Raw genomic sequence first — 20375 nt, forward strand, 5'->3', positions numbered from 1 at the left:
CCAGCCCAAAAGGCAACAACAGGAGGAACCAGAGGCTCTGATCCGGCTGAAGACAACGGCACCAACTTTTCCTCTCTGAGAGAAGGAAAAAATGTGCCTTAGATGCCTCCATCTTTAACTTTCAGATCCATTGCAGCACAACTAAGCAAAATATCACAGACTCCACGAAAACATACATGACCATGGAGAAAGTGAAGCATGTAAGTGGATTAGCAGGAGGCTGAAGTTCTTCCAGAGCAGAAGAAATACCATAAAGAAAACTTTTATTAAAAAAGAGGAAGTGATGCCTCTCCTAACAGTGGTTTGGACTCGGGATCTTTTACCCAAAAGATGAAACTGGACCTCTTTCTGAAATGACCAACCAAACTAGTAGATGTTGCCATGGCAACTAGAAGCAGCATACTACCTACCTAAAGAAGGAAAAAACAAAAGAGGAACAAATAGATTTCAGAAAGCCAGCAGAACCGCTAAAGACCACTTCAGGTTTGAAAACAAGTCCAAAGGACTTCTATCCAGAACTTTAGGCTTTACCAAACCAGAATTCATCTGCTGAGGATGTGTCCCTGCTCCCCGAGGCACAAGCATAAAGAATGAGTATTTAAATCAATAAAAGCAACAAATAAATGTATGTTTGCAGTGTCCTGCTTCATTCAGGATTCAGGATTCTTTATTATCATTTCAACAAAGGGATTAACACAGAATCGGTGTCTCAGGTCCCGGGCCAGCCGTTTACAGTGCGATTATGACAGGAAGTAAGAGACAAATCAATGTGATATAGTCATGCATTAGTGGGATAGATTACGATTCCTATGATTATTGCACAGAAATTTAGCACAGAATAGAATATATAACATAGCACCTGATCTGAGTACCTGCACAAGAACGCTGTCACAGGAAAACCTCCTCCTTGACATGCAGCAGGTGCATCGTGTCAGATTTGATTTCTTTATTTCACTTTTCATTTCTGTAAGTGGATGTGTTTTTGAAAATTTTTTATTTTTTTTTGCAAACCACAGAGAGAGACAGATGAAGAGCAGCACTGATGGGGAGGAGTTCATCCAGGAGGCTTTGGGGAGAGAAGATCAAACCTCGTCATCTAACAAGCCTCAGCTGCATGGTTGATTCTACACCAGAGGAGAAACACAAACACACAAACACACTGCCATGTTAGCTGTCATTCCTGGATTTTATCCACCTCAGAGTTCAAAGCTCCTGCTGATGAAGGCTCTAAAAACTTTTCAGATGTAGATTTGGACTGTGACCCGTGCTTTCCTCATAGAAGCAGCAGAAAAGGGCTCTCCTAGCGTCTTGCTCACAAGCACCCGTACGGGGGTTAAGACTGTCTGGGCCTGAGGAGGGTCTCAGAAAGAGGTTGTATCTTTAGGGGCCGGCAGGTGTGTCTTGCAGTTCCCTTACGGCTCATGAGGTCACCTTAAGGGAACGTAGCCTTGTTGTGTGTTTGGTGTACAGTTGAGTATTGTTAGGGCTAATAGAAGCATGCACTGATGCTGGTGATGTTGTGGTATACCGTCCTTACGCCACACTCTAGTTGTTAGTAAGGTGTGGGTACGGGCCTTACAATGACCGCACGTGAGTGCCGTGTGCACGTAAGTCCACAGACAACACTATGTCTAACTCCCAAATTTCTAACAGTCAGTCTGCGTGCACGGAGTGCGCACGTATCACGTGAACAACACTAACGGGCTCCTTGCACAGGGCAAAGATTTCGAAGTGCACCTGCTCGCCCCACACAGGTTTGCCCATTTTTCACTCAGACAACTCGTATCACTGGTTAGGGCAGTTGGAACTAAGGCCTTGCAGGTTCCCTCCTAGTGAGGGCATGTCCAACGAGGAGCAGCCCCCATGGCAGACCGAGGACAACCTGGAGAGACTGAAATTCTCGGCTGGCCGGGGAAGACCTCATCCTCTTCCCAAAAGACCTGAAGGACGTGGAGCAGCTTCCTCACTAGGTACTTCCACAACCTGAACTTTGGAGAGGCAGAAGATAAAGATAGTGGATGTTCCAGATGAGGCACCTTCATTAAAGGTCAGCAGAGGTTTTGGGGACAAACATGCTTGAAGCTGCAGCCTTTTCTCTTTAGCACTAATATACCTGTTTAGCTAAGGCAGGCTCATTCAGATGAGGGCTCAAATGTTAAGGAAAATTCACGCCGCTCCTTAACATTTGCGCTCACTGACTTGGTGTAAATGTCCAAAACCCAAACCATCTCTCATTTTCCACCATAAAGCACAGGCCAACCCCCCCACAGGTGGTGTCACGCAGGCTAACCGGAGCTGTGGCTCCACACCCACCAAACAACCATCTTCATGATTATTGGGAAGCCAGTAAAAAGCTGAAAGGCTGTTCCCGCTGCACTAAGCTGTGTGTCTGTTTCTCTGTGTGTGGACCCCTGGGAAGTGGGGACTTTCCAGTTAATCTCCAGCTGTCCAGTAAGCAGCTTAACCGTCACTGGAGCGCATGTCGCAGGCTAATTGTTAGCATGAAGTCAATCTGAAGATTCAGAGCAGGAAGGCCTTTAAGAAACACTCAGGCCAACAATCACTTTGGTCAGACTGAAGGGGGTCTGAGAAGGTCATCTCCCTCTCTGAGGCAAAGGGCTGAGTTTAGGTACGTGCACTGGAGCGGTCACAGAAGACGGCTGATCAGATGAAGCTCCTGCTGAGGCGGCGGTACACTGCAGGGCCGCTGAGCTCAGGTCAGCCTAACAGGTTAAGCTGCAGGTAAGAAGACGTGCAGCAAAATCTGAACTGCAGACCTAATCTGTGACAGAACAAGGCTGGAAAGAAATGAAGAAAAGGAGGAGAAGAGTGAGCAATGAAGGGTACGTCTTTGAGACAGGGATAGTGTAGATGGAGGGCGCACAGTTGTTGTGTGACTTTCAATTAAAAGGGTAGGTACACATATGACCATTTGTGTAGTCATTTTAGGGATTATAGTGCAGTTGTTAGATAATATCAAGAATGTTGCAAGTTTTTGTTTATCATTCTGTATTTTTTTTAATGCTTTGTTTTTTCCTTCCTATTTAGTACCAGTCTTATCAAAATAATTGATTGTCCTCATCTTTCCCCATGTTTCCTTTAACACCCTAATCCACACAGATCCAAACAGGTCCTTTTAGATCCCTCAGCATCCACACAAATACAGGAACAGTGAATCTGTCCTGGAGTCCATGCCATAACGTTTGAAATGCAGACACGTCCTTGCTGAATCCACAAAGACAACAGCTGATAGAGACAGACCTACACCCTTAGTCACCATCACCCACATGGGGGTTGACCCGTACGGGTGCTGCAGGTTTTTGGGTGGTCCTGGTCCCTGGAGGGTCGTAGAGAGGAGTGGCTGTATTTTAAGGGGAGCGCAGGTGTGTCTTGCAGTTCCCTTGAGGCCCATGTGGCCAGCTTAAGGGACGTCATGAAAATGGAACGTACCCCTGTTGTGTGTGCTAAGTGTATCGTGAAGTATTTGTAAGGCTAATGGTAGGACGCTCTTAGAATGTATGGGTAATGCTGTTGTACTGGTTCTCTACGCAGCCCCCCAGTTGTTGGTAAGGTGCAAGTCCTGGCTCCCCATTGACCGCCTGTAAATGCTGCACGCATGGGATTTCATTTATTCAGCATGTTTACCATGGGACATGCCCATTTGCACATGATGCCCATAGGACGCCTGTAGGATGTCCACACAAACTACACTGACACGGTTAGGCTGCACAAAGAGTGCACATGTATGACTGGAACAGCACTAATGGGCTCCTTGTGTAGTCTGCAGGAATTATGACACGCCTGAGTCTCACCTACCTTACCCTAACTTACACTTACATGTTACATAAGTGTTCAAAACGACCTGTCGCCTGCAGCATGCCCATGGTAAAAACCTGCATGAACATTTTCACTGCACAGTCTCATCAAGCTACCTGCCTGTTTTGTACAGGTTTAAGCTTTTTTAGCCCACAGACAGCCTGTTTCCACCCACAAGGACAGTTGGGAGGACGGCTTGAGCAACACTGAGATAAGAAACACAACACTGTCATGAGTATTTACAGATGTTCACTGTACCACATTCAGCTGGAAAAGGTGAGTAGGAGGAAAGAACTGATCATTCCATTTCACAATCAGACTTTACTGTCGGTCATGTCAGAATGACATGCAGGAAACCCTTGGGCATGCCCGCATCTCACATCTAATAACAAATGAAGATGATTAATACAGCTGACAGTTGAGAGGATTTTTACTGTTAAACCTTCAGATCAGCGGCGGCTCACATTCAGAGAGGAACGCTGCTGTCACTCAGGTGATGCAACATCGGCTACGTTTAGGAGCTCAGCCATGCAGCAGAGCCGCTTCTGTCCGCTGGTGAGTCATGAGGCGCAGAGATGTTGATTTATGAGCAGAATCTAACCCTACCACTTAGGTAGCTTCAGATCACATGGTGTCAGAATTACTGCAAGCACCAGCTGGAGCTGGACTGCAGACTGCTCTGAACCACCAAAAACCAAATGGAAATCAGATTTCAACAGAGGAGGGGGGTCAGTTGGAAAAGCTGAAGCGGTCTCTGAAAGCCTCAGCTGCATCACGGGTAACAAAAAGATGAAACTGTCGCTGTGATCAGATACGTTTATGATGCTTTGAAACAGTTTCAGAGACTGAAATGCTGAAGGTTTCAGATTCCTGTGAAGTATGACTGCCACATTCCCGAACAGCAGTTCCTGTTTCCATTCATCTACTATTTAACTTCATTGTTATACAATTTAATCCAATTTTAAAACCAGTTTTCCCAAGTTATGCCTCTGTCACAACTGCCCTTACAGGTGGGTACGGGTTGTCCGTTTAAGATCGTGGACCCCTCTGTGAACCTGTAGAGAGAAAATGTTCATGCACATGCATGCTGCACGCAACAGGTCATGCTAAAGTCTTTCAGAACACGCAATGGTGAAGTAGGTGAGACACATGCATGTCAGGGATTTTTCCATTTTCTCACCACCAGTACTTAAACACTTAGACCTTACTAATGTCTGGCTGCTGCTTAAAGCCACCATGCAACAGCATCACCTATACGTCCCTGAAACTTTAATTATCCTCACAAATACTTCTGGATACACTTCAACACGCACAAAGATGGCATGTTTGACTTTCATGACTACCCTTAAGATGGACGTATGAGCCTCAAAGGAACCGAGCTCCTCCGGAGATGCAGCTGCTTCTGTCTCCGACCCTCCACAGACCCGGATGACCCAAAAGCAGCCTTATGGGTTTTACCCTCCAGAGAAACAAAGAGAAATGAACTTATTCTCTGAATAAAATACAGGATTTTGATTTCAAGTAAAAGTTGAATTTCCCAGGTGAATTATATATTTTGCAAATGAAAACTGATTTTAAAGGATTTCAAATGCAGAACTCTCAGTGTTTTTGTAAAACCTCTGGATCAGATGAGAAACTCAAAATGTTTAAGGGTTCTTTACAGGTTTACAGATAACACCGTCTCATTTTGTTGCTGCTTCAAACATATCAAGTCTGCATCTGCTGCTGGGATTCTTTCTTTCTCTGTAAGATTTTCTGGAGCTGCTGTTTAGTTTCATAAGCAGGAGAATAGAATGAACTGGAACCAGAGGTGACTGGAGCTAAAAGCCACGAGGAAACAGACTTACCGAGAAGGATGCAAAAGGGCAGGGTGGAGGGGAAGTATTTCTGCCAAAAACTAAGACAGATTATGACACGCAGGAACGCTGAGAGAAATGCAGCAAAACAAGAAGCCGCGGGCGCAGAACCAGCATTCTTCGGAGACGTTGAGTTTCAACGGACATGTCTGTCAGTCAAACAAAAACCTTCCAAAGGGACGAAACCTGAGCAGAAATTCACAGGAAAACCTTCAACTCCACACTGAGCTCTACTCTGATTTCCACTGCAGCAGTTTGGGTTGAGAGGGTTAAAGCCTTGCTCAAGGGCACCACAGCGAGGAAAACGAGGAGAGAGCCAACAGTGCGGGGCACCATCACATGAATACCCCCCCCCCCCCCCAGCAGCAGACTCACAGGAGGATTTAGGACTGAATGACATCATCGTCTTCCTGTGGAGTGCTGCTCAGAGGTTCTTCAGCCTCATCTTCTCTGTCCTTCTATGTAGTCATGGACTCAAACCTTCAACCACTCATCCATCCCAGAGGGGCAGAATTAGCCAGAAAAGCATCATGTAGGTCACAGTCTCAGCTGATTTGTGCTTTGGACTGCAGCTCCTCAGAGTCAGGGCTTCTAATCAATCCTTGGGGTGGAGTAACACCAGCTGCTCCGGCTCCTCCTGAGCTTCATGAGATTTAAAGACCCCTCCCATGAAATGAGTGTTTTTAACATGTTCCTGTAGCATTTTTGTAACGATGGAGGACATAGATACAATTAAGATTAAAACTGTTTCCTCCTTCAAGTCATTGTGAATCAGGAGCAGATGAAAAATGTGACGTATTTCTGCTCCGCCCCTTTCTAATCATCCACTGTCAGACCAACAGATCCATGGACGTCTTTGTTTTCCTGGTCTGAGCTGGAATCTGGATCAGAACCGGACAGATGGATAGATCTGATGTTGCTGCTGTTTTTGTTGCACCGCTGAATGTAGGCTGGGGTTGTGAGGGGCTGTAAGCTAACAGGAGAGAGTGTAAACAGATGGATGATGGGAAGTGGGGGCATGCCAATGGTTGCACCCACAGATCAAAAGATGATTGGAGTGGGACTTTACACCTACAGCTGCTAAGTAAAACACTTTCATCATGAGTCTCCTTGAGGGGGGGTCTGGAAGGTCAGGTGATGATCCCACCAGCATGGAGCAGAAAATCCCAGCTTCTTTGTCTCTTCAGGACTTTGTCTAAGTGGTTAAAAACAATGTTCTCCTCTCATTCTCTGAGTTTCATACTCTGCATCCACTACAGGTTAAGCTGCAGGTAAGAAGACGTGCAGCAAAATCTGAACTGCAGACCTTATCTGTGACAGAACGACTTATATTTCAGCTTCATCAGACCATGACAGAAGGTCACCTTCATCACCTCTGTACAGTCTGCACTGCTGGATGCCACACAGACGGACATTCTTGTCTTCATGTTGATGCTAAACTGTAAATGTCATGTTTGGATAGGAGCTCCTCCTCATCTGTTGTTTGAACACCTTTTTGTTTTTTCACCTCAATTCTTCTACTTTCTATCCTTCAGGCTTCCCGGGACCCCCCCCCCCCTGCAGGGGCGTTTGGGCCGGCTGACTTCTAAACAGTCCAGTCAGAGAAGCAGCAACTAAGGGCAGCTTAATCCATTCTGGCTCCTGTGATCACTCGTGTCATTGTGAGGATTTGAAATGAAACTCATGTAGAAACAGCAGCCAGGGACCCAGTCCGGCTTCAGGAATGGAAGAGTTTCTCCTGATTGGGAACATCACAGACAGAAGCGTCTCGTGTGTCAGAATCCTGAGATGCCTGAACCGGATCCAACCAAAGAACAAACCATGAGCAGGTGTGAGCTCTACCTGCTCACAGAGAGCACACCAGGGGTTCTTGACATTCCTGCAAGTTTTACGAAAAGCTAATTCCTGATTTCTGTGTAGTAGAGAGAAAAAAACCTGTTTCTGTGAAATAAAAAAGAACCAATGAGGAAGAGCTTCAACACAAACGGGAGACGCTAACTTCAGCATGAAGACAAGAACACTCAGAGTTTGAAGACCTGAACGTCAGGATCACTGGTGCAAACACGTGCACTCACATGCTCACACGTGCACACGTGTGTGTGTGTGTGTGTGTGTGTGTGTGTGTGTGTGTGTGTGTGTGTGTGTGTGTGTGTGTGTGCATATGTCCCTATGTATGTGTTGGTACAGGCTGGAGGTTGCTGCTCCATCACACTCTTCCACACTCTGGTTGTATTAGTTCTCCTACTGGAGAGAACAGACCAACAGATCCATGAACGTCTTTGTTTTCCTGGTCTTAACTGAATCTGGGTCAGAACCGGACGGATGGATAGATCTGATGTCGCTGCTGTTTTTGTTGCACCGCTAATGTTAGGTTGGGGGTGTGGGGGGCAGTAAGCTAACAGGAGAGAGTGTAAACAGATGGATGACGGGATATCAGTGGAAGCTTACTTCCACGCCAACAGTCCCGCCCACAACTCAGAGGTGAGTTTCTAATGAACTCCTGCCGCTCTGCAGAAACTATGTCCTGGAAAACGACACAGTTTTTGTTTATTTTGTTCAAAACCAGCATCATTATAGTTAAAAGACCACTGAGAACACTTTGACAATAGGTCAGAGGATGGTTAAAGCGAAACTTTGCATGATATTTATTATTGCATAAACGCATTGGACCGTTAGAGCGGTTTGTATTTTGCAAAAGTAAAAATAAAACAAATTGGAAAACTCAAAAGATTATTCTTTAAAAGTTGTGACGTGAGACCCCTCCCCCCTTCCTCCAGCTGATCCAACATAACTCTTGGAAACATGGAGGTTTCCACAAACCAAGTCCACAGTTGACCAGAACAGGCAGGCGTCGGCCAACAGTGGGACGGGCCAGACCCGTGTGGAAGACTTCAGAGCTCCAAAGTCCAGACTGGACCTCCCTGGCACGTTATGGTGCCGCTCCAGGCAGTAGACCCCTTCATGACCCCTACGAATAATGCATTTAGTTCAGAAAGGCTCGTGTCAAACCTGAGCTGCAAAAATGCATCCTGCTGGAAAATCCATCAGAAATGAGACTTTTTGCTTTTTGAAGAGTCAGCATTTGGGGCTTCACCTGAACAGGTGAAACCTGTTGAACACCTGTTCAAACGCAGTCAAACGGGCAAAACTGACTAGTGCTCTGCAAAACATGCAGTGATGCCGCCATAAATGTTAGGATCAAATTTGGTAAAGATAGTAAAGATGTATACTCCTAGAGCGCTTTTCTACTTTGCTTAAAGGCCCAAAGCGCTTTACAGTCCCATACACACACGCACACATGCACACGCACACATTGATGGTTGCTCCACTGTTTAACACTGCCAACAACCGGTAACTACCAGGAGCAATGTTCAGTGCCTTGCCCAAGGACACTACGACACATAGGTGGGCAGGTGGGAACCGAATCTGTGATATTCTGATCAGAGGTGGACCGCTCTACCTCAGCTCCATGGCTGCTTGATCTACTTTGAAACCACAGCCAGTGAAAAAAAATGTATTCTGGGTCAAACTGAGGGTCATTTTGAAAGGATTGGAACCAGCATCCCAAACGTCCCTCACTTTGGTTAGAAGAACCGATGCAGCTTTTGAACTGATGGTTCCTGACAGAGAGCAGAGCGATGCCAGAGTCCTGTAAACCGAGACCTTGTCCGTCTCTGACGCCGGTCTCAAACCGGGTAACTTAACCGTGTCAGAGCCCAGAACAGAACAACCAGAGGTGGCACGCCGACCGGACTCTGTGGCCCAGTGTGGGCAGTAAAGCTCAGGGATGCAGGTACTGACAGTTACAGGTCTGAGCTTCAGATGAAGACGAGAAACTGAGACAAGGAAAGCCTTCTGGACGTTTCCACATATGTGAAGAATTATGGACAGGGATGGTTGAAAGGTTCGATTCCCAGAGCAGCTGTTTTTGCTCTGGTGCTGCTGGAGTTTCTGAGCATCTCCAAGAGCAGACCTGGACATCTGAGCCGCTGCCATGTGGGGAGAGTGTTGCCGCAGCGGAGTGGTAAAGATGGGGGCTGTGTCTGCTTTTTGGATGATGGGATGAGTGAGCAGCTGTCAGCCAGCACTCTGTATCTGTTTCAAGCAGTTTGTGAGCTCATTAGCTGAATAAGGTCATCAAACCGTGAGAGGCCTTCAGCGGCACAAAGGCCTCACTGTCCGCCTCATTCAGCACAGCGGCATTCCCACACTCGGATCCACAGCTTTTTCTCACCTATCCCAGCAGCGTTTCAGTTGGTTGACCTTTCCTCTCTATCAAGCAGGACGAGCAGCAGTTAGAGAACCATCCTCAGAATGTGGCTGCTGCAGCATTTCAGAATCCCAGGACATAAATCAGTCTGACTTCCACCTGACTACACGGGTTCTAGACCACTGCAAAAGAAATCCAAAAGAAACATGGAAACTCATCCTGCTTTGCCGAAAAAGAAACCTAAACTGCAGTGGCTTGTAACTCAAACATAAACGCAATATTACTGCAGCTGAATGCAGCTTTCAGGACAAACATCTGCTGGATTCCAGTTTGCACCAAAACAGGATCATATGATGGACTACAAGTCAGCTACAGTCGGATTTTCACCCAGAAACACTTCCATGTGCAGCACTGCAGTGTGCAGCAGTGTGTGGCTGTAGCAGTGTTTGTGTATCAGTGTGTGTGTGCAGCAGTGTGTGTGTATGCAGCAGTGTGTGTGTGCAGAACTGTGTGTGTAGCAGTGTGTGTGTATGCAGCACTGTGTGTGTAGCAGTGTGTGTGTGCAGCACTGTGTGTGCAGCAGTGTGTGTGTGCAGCACTGTGTGTGCAGCACTGTGTGTGTAGCAGTGTGTGTGTATGCAGCACTGTGTGTGTAGCAGTGTGTGTGTATGCAGCACTGTGTGTGTAGCAGTGTGTGTGTGCAGCACTGTGTGTGCAGCAGTGTGTGTGTGCAGCACTGTGTGTGCAGCAGTGTGTGTGTGTGCAGCACTGTGTGTGTAGCAGTGTGTGTGTGCAGCACTGTGTGTGCAGCACTGTGTGTGTAGCAGTGTGTGTGCACCACTGTGTGTGTGCACCACTGTGTGTGCAGCACTGTGTGTGTCTGGGGGGGTTCGGTAGACTGGCAGAAAGCAGAACTGTAAACAAACGACAGACGTAGAGAGAGAGACATGTGCAACTCATTGTAATGGAAAACCTAAAGTCCGCCACAAGAAACATGGAGGCATTGCATAGTTCTTTGTGTTTTCAGGCTTCAATTCAGATTTGATAGACAGGAATAAATGTGGAAGAGGTTCATCCCACTTTCAGCAGTGGCATAGATAGTCCACAGCGGTTTTTGTGTCATTTTTCACACTGTTGTCTGAATTCTAATAAAACAAGTTATGTCTGGAACCAGGTTCATACTTTGAGCGAGTTCATTACTTTAAATAAAGTTAAATGAAAGACAAGAGGATCTTTTTCTGCTGCGTTTCAAATGTGAAGTACTTTTTCAAATAAGTAATGAGTAAAGTCATTTAAGTACAAGTAATCTATTACTATTTAGAAGTAATTTACCCAACACTGCAGGTTTGGATGACATTTTCTTTCATTTAACAATAAATCTCTCCTAACTTCAAACCTCGCGCACGCGCACGTCAGAATGTGATTAGCTGTCCATCAACTTCTTTAGTTTGTTTACGTCCAACAACAACAACAACAACAACACAGAAACGTTCTTTCCTGAGTTCTGAAATACAATCCAACCAACTGGATCGAAACAAATCTGCAGACTGACAGGCGCGCGTGCCCCCCACTGGAAGTTCTGCAGAACTCCGGACCTGCTCTGGACCCTCCTCACCTCCCCCCCAAACAGAACCGTTGCAGTACAAACGTTACAGGGCAGAATGAAAGAGTGCGTGGCATTTTGACGTACATGACCGCGCAGAAGCTCCCTCGCGGGCTCCGGATGAGAAGCTCCGCTCGCGCCCGCCTCAGTCCGTGGCGGCTCGCGATGCCTCCTCGTATCCACTCAGCTGCCGTCACATTTAAGCGGCTTCAATCCCAACTTCCGGCAGGCACTGTCAAATTAAAAGCAGTGTGGGATGACGTCAGTGAAACGTGACACCACCATCACCTGAAAACGGGGTTTTTCTTGATCCTACTGGCAAACGTCAGAACCCAAATCTGACGGGACAGCATCTTTTTTCATTGAACCACTAGGCTGAAGTGATTTAAACAACTAAATATTCTCCTTTTGATTTTCGTATTCTGTTTTTTTTTTTTTACTTTATGTCACCTTGTAAAATATGTGATCAGCTTAATCTTCTGGTATTCAGAGTTTGATTTGAGGCTCTTCTACCAGCAGCACATAGTATTTAAAGCAGCAGAAAATCTATTTTAAAACAATAAAACATTTTCTTCCTTTATTTCAAATGAATGAAAAGAACAAAAAGAAATTCAAAATAGAAAACTAAACTTAAATCTGTGTGCAAACCATGTAAACATAAACACGATGTTCATTTCAGATAAATGTAAAAAATAGTATGAATTCCTATTTCACATTCAGAACTTTTGTTCTATATCATTGTGTAAAATGCAAATGGGATTTGAGATAGTTTACAATATATGATGGAATATTGCAACAGAAGGAATAGACCAGTCATCTCTTTTACTGACAGACTCACACTGGAAACTCATTTTCATTTGAGTTTCGTCTTGCTGTTGAAGACTTTCTGTTGTTTCTTTTTCTAATATTTTGGATGACCAACAATCTTCTGCAAGTGTTTTTTTTTTCACCAAGTATGATAGCGCCATCTGCTGGGCATTTAATAAAAAGGCTGGCTCTGGGCAGTTTGTCACAGTAACTGCTGTTCACCCCTGGGTTCATCCCTTCAGGGGTCGCCACAGTCAATCAGCTTTCACTGATATGCAGAGACGCCCTTCCTGACACAGTCCTGTATTTTCAAGGCACAGGGAGACCCTGAAAGGCAGCAGTGTGAAGGGTCTCCCCTAGAGAACCACGCTGGATTTTTGGCTCATTGCATGTCCTAGAAAGCAACCCCAGGTTTCCTGCAGCCTGTCCCATATCCAGCCGCTTCAGTTTCTAAAATGTTCTGGAACTGAGAGACTTTATGAGCAGAATCAGAACAAGGAAGTGAAGACTTTAACCACTTCTGATTGGTCAGACTGGTGACTTGTGATTAAGCCTTCAAGAATGATTGGCGGAGACAGGTAAAGGGGCGGGAGTTTTCAGAAAACGGCTTTAGTTACAGCTAAATCGCGGTACCGTCATTCTTATCAAAATGTCTTCAATAGAATTAAATAAACACAAAGAAAAAAGTATTTTATGATCTTTCATATTCCTAACTACTCAGTGTTTTATCAGGGCCTGTTTGGATGAACACAGAGCTGATATCCTGGAGATGGAAAATGTTTTTAGATCAGTGAATGAGGGCAATTTCCCACGGCACACTTGACCATCTCCTATGGCACACTAGTGTGCCGTGGCAAACCAGTTGAACAACACTGGGCTATATAACAAAATAACACAAACCGAGTTCAGAAGACACTTCTCTTTACTTCAGCTGCTCTGTGACCCCAGAGACACTGGAGCATCCTGGGACACTGAGGTGGTGTCTGCATAGTTAGACCCATCTGACGTCATTTTCAAACAGACGGAAACCACATTTGTTTTAATAATTACTGGTAAACATTATAACCTGTCCAAATTAAGAACGCCATCAAAACCCCTAAATCGGCTTCTTGAGGTGGCAGCCAAACAGTATCCGACCGGTGAAGAGAGGAACTGTGACACAAGGGCTAGGAGTCATCCCATCATCACGGACACAACCAACCAAAGGTCAGTGGCCCTCAAGGCATTCATGGCGAGGAGCCTCCTAATGACACGCAGCAGCAGTTTCACATCCAGACTCCGGTTTACTTTGCAAATAAAATTTCAAAGACAGAAAATTAGAAAGATCAGCATAAAAATGTTCCAAATTCAGATTGATTAGAAAACTCAAAGCGATTCCTTAAAAGGCCTAAAGCACCGGTTTAGGTCTTTGAGCACGAGTTTCAGTGGAACTCGACAAACTCCTCCAGAGTCTTGGGGATCTGGTTCCGGTATGTGATCTGGTGCTGCCGGACGGCGCGGGCTGCCAGACACTTAAGGCTCATCTTCATCTGCGTCTTCAGAAGGATCTCTGACACACCCGTGGTGCTCTTGTCCAGCGGCGTCTTCTTCTGCTTGTTGGTCATGTCTGTGTGTGCGCCTGCCTCCACCAGGCTGATGATGATGGCGTGCAGTGTGAGGAAGTCGCTGATGGGCCTGTTGTACTGAACAATGACGTGGAGCGGCGTGTTGCCCTCGTTATCGACGGCGTTGACCTGCGCGCCACAGTCCAACAGCAGCTTGGTGACCTGGGCGTTAGGGAAGCTGCACACATCGTTTGTGTGGAAGTCGTCCACCGGAGTGGTGGAGCTGATGGCCAGGTGGAGCAGCGAGGAGCCGTTGCGTCCCCGCGGGTTCATCTGGATCAGGTTGTAGACGTGCTTGTTGATTCTGGCACGTTCCTCATCGCTGCAGGTGGTCTTGGTGGAGATGCAGGCCAGGTAGAGAAAAGTGAAAATGTTGGACTCATAGTTGTCCATAGCCTGTGGGAGCTCCGATTCAGGCCCCGCCTCCACTCGAGCCATGCTGCGCTGGATCTCCAGGACGCTGCAGCTCAGCACCTGCTCCACCGCGGAGGCCCACACATGCTCCTTCAGGTGGACCATCTGGGAGAAGACCTGAGCGAAGCGCAGCAGGTCTTTGTGGGTATTCCGATTCCCTTTCTGCCGGAGGCGAAGCGCATGGAGCCACAGCTTGATGCACTGCTCAAACTCCATGTTGTCGGCGTACACAGCGCCACGATAGATGATGGGGTGAGACACGTCGACGTTGTCTGAGCCCAGGATGCGCTCCCGGATCATCAGCCCCTCTATGTGCAGAGCGTCTCGGTCTACTCGGATAGCCTCGAGCTGCTGCAGCGTTTGGCACTCTGAGCGCCACCCGTATGCCTCATTAGGTGGCAGCATCTCCTTGGCGATGATGCTGTTGGGATCAGAGTGGCGCTCTGTCATGGCCATGTGCAGGTACTGGTACGTCTTCTGGATGTCGTAGTTCTCCCTGTCGTTGGCATAAGACGCCCCCAGCAGCTCCAGGGCCTCAATACGGCTGCTGCGGTCACAGTCCACGTGGGCCAGCAGCAGCTCCACCACCTCCGCCTTGCAGCTCTCTGCGGCCACCTTCAGCGGCGTCATGCCGTGTCCGTTCACAACCATGGCAGCCTGGCAGCTCATCAGCTCCTTCACGATATCGATGTGACCGGCCTCTGCTGCAAAGTGCAGGGCTGTGGCCCCACAGTGGGCCTTAGCATTGGGGTCCGCCCCCTGCTCCAGCAGGTACCTCACCACATCCACATGGCCCTTGTAGGCCGCGATCATTAGGCAGGTGTTGTTGAACTTGTTGGTGATGCTGATGTCAGCATGGTGCTCCACCAGGTAGCGGACAATGTCCAAGCGACCATCAAAGCAGGCGGCACGCAGAGGCGTGGAGTTGGTGATGGTCCGATGGTTCACATTGGCATGGTGGCTCACCAGCAGGCGCACCACCTCAAAATGCCCCGCCCCAGCAGCACACCACAGCGCTGTGGCTCCGTCTATGACATACCTGCAGGACAGACAGGAGACAGGTGAGGCACCATCACAGGATAACCTGCACTCTCAGGTTCTGGATCACAAGACCGAGAACCAGGAGGGGAAAAACACCAAGATCGTTCTAAATCAGACAATGAGACATATTTGATGTCATATAACAGACCCAATCCAACCCTCTGTATTAAACCATACACATTAAAGAAAACAGAGAGCGCCCCCCATGTGGCCATAGTAACTTAAATCCTCTAGTAGATCCAAGTGATCTTCTATCTAAGACCTCTGAGATCTGACACCATTAGGCATGTTCAGGTCAGCACATATAGCACTCGTTTATTATTTCAAATGCTCTTCAAAAACTCCAGCTGCAGAATTTCTGGCATGTATTTAAAAAGTTTGTTTTTTTATTTGTTGCCTTTTTCTTCAGTACTTTTTCCTTTTCTGTAGCTTCAGTCAAGCCTTGGTCTTGGTTTCAGATGAACTACTGACAGAGTTCCTTGTTTGTCAGATCATGATACTTTGAATCTCTGTCAGCAGTTTTGATCCTCGAATGGAGAGAGGTTCATCTTTCATCCTGTCTTGGGGCAGAACTATGGGTTGGTGTGTTCTGGACGCCTGCAGCTCCTCATCGTCTGCAAGGTCCACAAACACAAAATCACGCTTCAACAGAAAGAAGGCTGCTGATTGGATCCACACGGTACAGCTTTCTGATGACGGTCAGTTTGTCTTTCAGATGTTTGGCCAATAAAACTTTTCTAACGCACAGGAAAGAGAATAGAACATCCAGCTAAGATGCTGATGGACATTCAGAAATGTGTGACCATGTTATGCAGATGATGTCTTACTATTTACTCAAAATTCACAATCTTCAATCTGCCAAATCATTTCCCTAATGAATAAACTTTCCTCAGTTTCGGAATACTACATAAACTGGTCTAAAAGCACAATTCTGCCAATTAATTACAATGATCTAAATCCGTCATCTATTAAACTATAAACAGGCCACACAAAGTACTTAGGTATAAATATGTCCTCTAGGCTTTCTGATCTATTCAAGCTTAACCACACCCAACTCCTTAAAACAATATAGGCTGATCTCACTACATGGAAAACTCTACCCATTTCTCTAATCGGGAGAGTTGCAACCATAAAAATGACGATTCTCCCAAAGATTAACTACCTGTTTTCAATGATTCCTTCCAAACCTCCAACTACTTGGTTCAAATCATTAGACTCATTCATTTCCCAATACCTCTGGGAAGGTAAACCCCCACGGATCAGTTTGAAAACTATTCAAAAACCTAAAGATAGAGGAGGACTAGGCCTTCCAGACTTCCAGGACTATTACTCTGCAAACAGATTGTTTAATGTACAAAAATGGCTGAATCCTGGTGTGCTAGATGAATCCTGGCTAGACATAGAACAAAATCTCTGTGATAACCTAGATATTTCTAATTTACCTTTCTTCAGTTCTAAAATTAAACAACACAAATGCTTCAGAAGTTTAAACATCGGCTCATCCTTAACAGCCTGGTGGGATTTTTCTTAAAAAAACAACCTCACATTATTTCCATGTAAACTTACCCCCATTTGGAATAACCCTGACATTTTGATTAACAAAAACATGATTCATTTTGCTTCATGGAAGAACAAAGGAATCCAGCAGTTCCAGCATATAATTCAGAATAGAAAATTTATGTCCCTCTCAACGTTATCCTCAACCTATGGAATTAATATAAACAGATTTCTAGAATATCAGCAATTTAAATCAGCTATAAACACTAAATATTGCTTAACCCAACCAGACCTAGACCTTCCCCTTACAGTAACACATTTCATTGACCTTAAAAATCCAAAGCTCACTTCCAAAATTTACAAGTTGAATCTAACATAGATACAATTTACCTACCCATGACAAAATGGGAGTCTGAGCTATCATTGAATTCTAGTGATCAATTCTGGCTACAGATCTGTTTGAATGCCTTTAATATGACCTAAAGTCCTTTTAGCGGAAAAAGACTTTGAATAAACTGTCAGCAAAATAAAGACGTTAACAAAACAGGAACATTGCTGTATATTTTCTGTGTTTATCCATGTATTGATACAAATAAATACATACATTCTTTTTTATTAACCATCAAGGAAAATTAAGAAATTATCGTTTACAGTGAGGTGAGAGTAGGGCTGGATCTAGATTTCATGGTGAGGGCTGGGTAGGGACCCTATCTTTAAACTATTTTTGCTTGTTTTACAATGTGTTTTTTTCTTGGCGTATAGAACTTTTTTGAAAAGTGCAGCATAGATGAAGCTTGCTGATGGATTCAAACCCGTCTGCTCTCTAAGGCAGGGGTGTCAAACTCATTTTCACTGAGGGCCACATCAGCATAAAGCTGTCCCTCAAAGGGCCAGATATAACTTATACATGTAACTAAATGTAATGAAAAACAAATGTAACTACTCCTTAATGTTAAATGCGTCATTATTTATTTATTATAACTTTTTAAAGTGACAATTACGGTTTCATAGAAAACATATGTTTGCTTGTTACTTTAGCATAAATCCTTTTAAATTTGATTCTGTCAGGTTATATGGAAAATGTTTGAGTCCAATCCGATATTTCAAGTCCGATTCCCCCCAGATATGAATAAATACACACCAAATATGTATTTTATTTTATTTAAGAAATGAAAAACTTTTATGCTACATAAAATGACATGGAGGGCCACATTTGGCCCCCGGGCCTTGAGTGTGACACGTGTCCTGTAAAGGATGGACAGGTGCTGATCGGAACCCGTCATCAAACGGACCCTGAAGGATCCATTCAAACCCGCGGCACAATCTGAACCACTTCGTGAATCAGTCATGTGGTACAGTGGGGCAGCGACGCTTCGGACGTCATCATTTTTAGCTCCTCCCCTAAACGAATGAATCCTAGATACGCGCGTCGCAGAAACCCCTTCCCCACGATACAGAACGTCACGTCACTAGTTTCAGCTGAGGCGGAGCTACCACGTGATCCAGCCTCGGCTACGTTTACCTACGTAGCTCATCAAACCTCATCTTAACGACAGAACCTCCGGAACCGTGAAAGCGGACTCCACTGTAGATCATGAACGCATGCGCCCTGCGGCTCAGATCACCCCAGTTTCCTTCACAACAAAGAGATAGAAAGTGTCGAAAGTTAGAAAGTACCCGTCGAACCGGACCGTCCCGGTCTGCTCGGTGTCCACCTTGTAGTGGTCCAGGAGCAGTCGGACCACCTTGTCGTGTCCGTTCCGAGCCGCGATGATCAGGGGAGTGGACCTCTGTCCGGCCAGCTGGGTCACGTAGCTGAGCAGGAAGCGGGTCTCTGCCTCGGAATGGTTGAGCAGCAGCGCGGCCAGGGTCAGGACCCGACCCTCACAGGCTGCCTTATACACATAGGCGGCCAGGGACTCCATCCAAGCCGGACCCGCAGCCTGGAGCCCCCGTGTCTTCGCAGCTGGCGCCCCCAAAGTCCCCTCCGGTGGAGGAAGCTGCCTCCCATTAATCTGTCGTCCGTTACCTTAATGACCGCATGGTCCGGTTCTGCGCAGACAGTTAGACGGGTTCTGGTTTCACGGGTCGGGACTTTGGGCCGGGACTCTTGCGGGGCTGCTAAGGTTAGCAGCCGGCTAACTGTCCGACAGTTTGGGCTGTCTCCACGCAGCCGTCCCGGTGAGGTTCCCCTCCAGACGGGAAGAACAAGCAAAACAAACCCCTGAAGGAAAAAGAGACCGGAGTTCGACAAGTGTTCCGCCGGAAGTTTCCGTTCTACGGGAAAACACGTCCGACTGGAAAACTCAGTTTCAGCTTCGCGTTCCTGCTTTAGAAAAACTCCACGCTGAATTTGGCTTCCGAGTCTCGAGGGCACTGAAGGAACATTCCACTGCATTTTTCGCTCCAGGGTCACCTAGAACCAGGTCCTGTTCAAAAACCACTGGACCTGGACTGTTCAGACCTGGATTAAATTATGCATTGGAAAAAACATTCATGCAACATAACATGAATAGAACGGTTTTTAAAACCTTTGAATCACAGAACATTTATTCACATAAAAACTTCGTATCTGAATACAGAAAAGCAGGGTGCAGATGTTTGTGGTCAAATACATGCTATAGTAGCTGAGTTTTATATCTCTTGCTATCACCAACACACGAGACACACTTGTAGCTTCACACTTGTTCTTCATTATTGTATTTCCCCCACAGGTAAATATCCCAACAAATAAGCTTTTCCTACCTATTTGTGTCACCTGGTACTACAATACAATGCCTTTTTGAAATCAATGTTTATTATAAGTTTTATCACATCAAAAATTCAGTCTGTTTGCTTTTTCTCATTAAAACCTGGATCCTAAAAGAAAATTGTGTTTTCATTCAGACAGAGGAATGTGGTCATGTATGTGGCTTTAATCACAACATATAGTTTGTTTAATTCCATTATTCATAAAAAATATCCCGACTGCCAGCCATCCACATTTGTACATTTTTAGACCTGAACATTTCTCAACCACTGCTTACATCCAGAGGTCCGCAGATGACACAGCCATCGTGGGGTGTATCAGTGGCGACGATGAGGAGGAGTACAGGAGCCTGGTGGATGATTTTGTTGTCTGGAGCCACAAGAACAACTTACAGCTCAACACCTCCAAGACTAAGGAACTGGTCGTCGACTTTGGGAGGGACAGACCCAACCCCAGACCAGTTCTGATAGGAGTGGAGGAGGTGGAGGTCGTGCAGACCCATAAATATCTTGGGCTGTGGTTGGACAACAAGCTGGACTGGACGAGCAACACGAGGCAGCTGTACAAGAAGGCCCAGAGCAGGATGTACTTCTTGAGGAGGTTAAGATCATTCAACATCTGCAAGAAGCTCCTGGGGATCTTCTATCAGTCTGTGGTCGCCAGTGTACTAACCTACGCTGTGGTGTGCTGGGGGGGGAGCACCTCAAAGACAGACTTCTCCAGGCTGGAGAAGCTGATCAGGCGGGCTGGTTCTGTGGTTGGCACAAGGCTGGACCCT

General features: G+C 46.1%; 2 protein-coding genes across 2 annotated transcripts in view; both read right to left on the reverse strand.

The window, feature by feature from the left end:
- ripor1 (RHO family interacting cell polarization regulator 1) overlaps positions 1 to 11686 on the reverse strand; it is a 44665-nt gene extending 32979 nt beyond the window's left edge. The window contains exon 1 of the mRNA XM_023955534.1: positions 11573 to 11686. The gene's annotated coding sequence lies outside the window, so the exon portion shown is untranslated. The remainder of the gene's footprint in view (positions 1 to 11572) is intronic.
- A 1510-nt stretch (positions 11687 to 13196) lies between these two features.
- On the reverse strand, positions 13197 to 19730 carry fem1b (fem-1 homolog B). Its single transcript, XM_004086202.4, has 2 exons — positions 18526 to 19730; positions 13197 to 15349 (listed from the first exon to the last, which is right to left on the reverse strand). Exons 1-2 carry the CDS (start codon positions 18771 to 18773, stop codon positions 13714 to 13716), a joined length of 1884 nt encoding a protein of 627 aa, XP_004086250.1. The 5' UTR covers positions 18774 to 19730; the 3' UTR covers positions 13197 to 13713.
- Between the last annotated feature and the right edge of the window lie 645 nt (positions 19731 to 20375).

This window comes from Oryzias latipes, chromosome 6 (assembly GCF_002234675.1).
Source record: "Oryzias latipes chromosome 6, ASM223467v1".
Taxonomy (NCBI): domain Eukaryota; kingdom Metazoa; phylum Chordata; class Actinopteri; order Beloniformes; family Adrianichthyidae; genus Oryzias; species Oryzias latipes.

Coding starts and splice junctions, on each gene's coding strand:
- fem1b (XM_004086202.4), bottom strand. CDS start 18,773: ATGGAGTCCCTGGCCGCCTATGTGTATAAGGCAGCCTGTGAGGGTCGG. Junction 15,350..18,525: donor GGGACGGTCCGGTTCGACGG/GTACTTTCTAAC, acceptor TCTGTCCTGCAG/GTATGTCATAGACGGAGCCA.